We start from the raw sequence: 2527 nt of genomic DNA on the forward strand, positions 1-2527 counted from the left end.
TTTAAAAATCAATCAATATAAAATAGGGCTACGAGCCAAATATTAGTTAAATTACAAAGGTCTTAGCAATAAACAGTCATTAGTTAAAAATAAATATAAAATTTAATAAAATTCAAAAACAAACGTTTCAACCTTCATTAGGTCATTTTCAATGTTAAAAAACGCAAAATCGTTAACGATGTACAAACTATTATATTATAAAATTAAAAACGCAAAATAAATATGTATATAAATATAAAAATTGTTTAATATAAAAGTTCAATCTCACTCGCATAACATAACAGTGCATAATCATATCGTGTACACCAGCGAGAGTCCAACAAGCAAAGCAATCGTCCAATTATATAGTTTATGAACTACTCCACATTTCTAAATAAAATCGTAAAATACAGTATCAGTAAAAATGAATATAATGTAAGAGTCGATTATCAATCAGTAAAAAGAATCAAATAAAATCGTAAAATACAGTATCAGTAAAAAAATGAATATAATGTAAGAGTCAATTATAAATCAGTAAAGAGAGTCAATTCTCAAAGTAATAAATTGATGAATATAATGTAAAATTACAACATATTGTACGTACATCATATCTATATAGTTAATTTAGTAACAATTAAATTAAAAAAAAATTAATTACCTTGTAATTGTATCGAAATACAATTATAATTAAAATGAGTTAGAAAAATGCGAAGAGAGAGTTATAGATGTTAACAATAAACAATTTAAAGTAAGAATAACCGAACATCTCAAGTACAAAGGAAATACAAATGGAAATAAGGGGAAAATTAGGAAGGGGTAAAAATGTAATAAAGTGGGAATAAAAGTGACAAAGATAAGGAAATTTACGAAGGAGAAAGAGAGTTTATAATCTGAGAATAAGATTCTGGTAAAGCCTCTGTATCATTTTGTTTATTAAGACCCTGTTTTTGCCTTTTGATGTGAATCATTTCAGACACCAATCTCTTATTATAAGACGATTCAATGTCTAAAATTTGGACATCATCCCATTTAAAATTGTGGTCAAAGTTAACACGATGGTCAGTAATAACAGAAGGAGAACCTGTTCTTTTTCTGATATCAGACATATGTTCTTTTAGTCTAGTACCAAGTTTTCTTTTAGTCTGACCAACGTAGCTGGCCTCACAATCATCACAGGTAATCTTATAAATAACATTGTTATTGGAACAATGTTCTAATTTATCTTTACCTCTTTTAATAAAACTTCTTAAAGTGTTAGGAATTGAAAAGGCTAATTTACATTGAAACTTACTGGAAATGGGAAGGAAGCTTTCAGATATGGATTTAACGTAAGGTATTGTGAAATATTTATCTTTTACTTGAAAATTATGAGTATTATGTTGATTATGTATATGATATTTAATTCTTTGATCAATGGTGGAGAATATAAGGGAAAGAGGATAGGAATTGTTTAAAAAAATTTTTATGGCTTCAGTTATATTCTTTTGTTGGAACTGAGGATGTGATAAAAGTAAAATCTTGTCAATATAACTAATAATAATGCCTTTTTTATGATTCATAGGATGGTTGGAGTGGAAATTAAGGAATCTACCTAAGAATGTTTTTTTTATGAAAATTGTCAAAAATAATTCTGCAATTATCAACAATAATAGTAGTATCAAGAAAGTTTAATCTGTTATCACTGCCAATCTCCATAGTAAATCGCAATCTTCTATGTAAGGAATTAAAAGTATTAAGTGTGTCATCTACACTATCAGGCGGAATAGCAAGAACAATGTCATCAACGTATCTATAATAGAACAATGGTTGTGCCGACAAACAATTAATAGCTTGTTCTTCCAAGTCCTGCATTACTATATCTGCTAAAATTGGTGAAAGTGGTGAGCCCATATAGCTTGGTGAAAAATTTGGTCTTCCTATTAATAGATACAACAAAGAAAAAACGATTATTGAATTCATTAAACATATTGAAGGTAATATTAAGGGCCGTCCCGATAATATTGTGAATTATGTCAGGAATAACTCTATTCCCATTCTTAACAGACTTCATAACAATTTTCCTTCACCAAGTTTTATTGAAAAAAGTATTTTAGAGTGGTTACACTTAACTAAAAAATTTATAAACGAACATTCTAACGTACTTATTACTAATGCCGACAAAGGAAATGTCACTGTTTTACTGAATAAAGATAGCTATATATCTAAGATGGAACTGATCTTATCAGACGCAAATAGGAAGACCAAATTTTTCACCAAGCTATATGGGCTCACCACTTTCACCAATTTTAGCAGATATAGTAATGCAGGACTTGGAAGAACAAGCTATTAATTGTTTGTCGGCACAACCATTGTTCTATTATAGATACGTTGATGACATTGTTCTTGCTATTCCGCCTGATAGTGTAGATGACACACTTAATACTTTTAATTCCTTACATAGAAGATTGCAATTCACTATGGAGATTGGCAGTGATAACAGATTAAACTTTCTTGATACTACTATTATTGTTGATAATTGCAGAATTATTTTTGACAATTTTCATAAAAA

At 28.5% G+C, this 2527-nt stretch overlaps 1 protein-coding gene across 1 annotated transcript in view; it reads left to right on the forward strand.

Annotated features, from left to right (window-relative positions):
- Positions 1–2240: 2240 nt before the first annotated feature.
- LOC108772961 (uncharacterized) overlaps positions 2241–2527 on the forward strand; it is a 6440-nt gene continuing 6153 nt past the window's right edge. The window contains exon 1 of the mRNA XM_018538639.1: positions 2241–2381. Within this exon, the coding sequence (XP_018394141.1) occupies positions 2241–2381 (141 nt within the window). The remainder of the gene's footprint in view (positions 2382–2527) is intronic.

The sequence above is a fragment of the Cyphomyrmex costatus genome, unplaced genomic scaffold (genome assembly GCF_001594065.2).
Source record: "Cyphomyrmex costatus isolate MS0001 unplaced genomic scaffold, Ccosl1.0 scaffold194, whole genome shotgun sequence".
Lineage (NCBI taxonomy): Eukaryota > Metazoa > Arthropoda > Insecta > Hymenoptera > Formicidae > Cyphomyrmex > Cyphomyrmex costatus.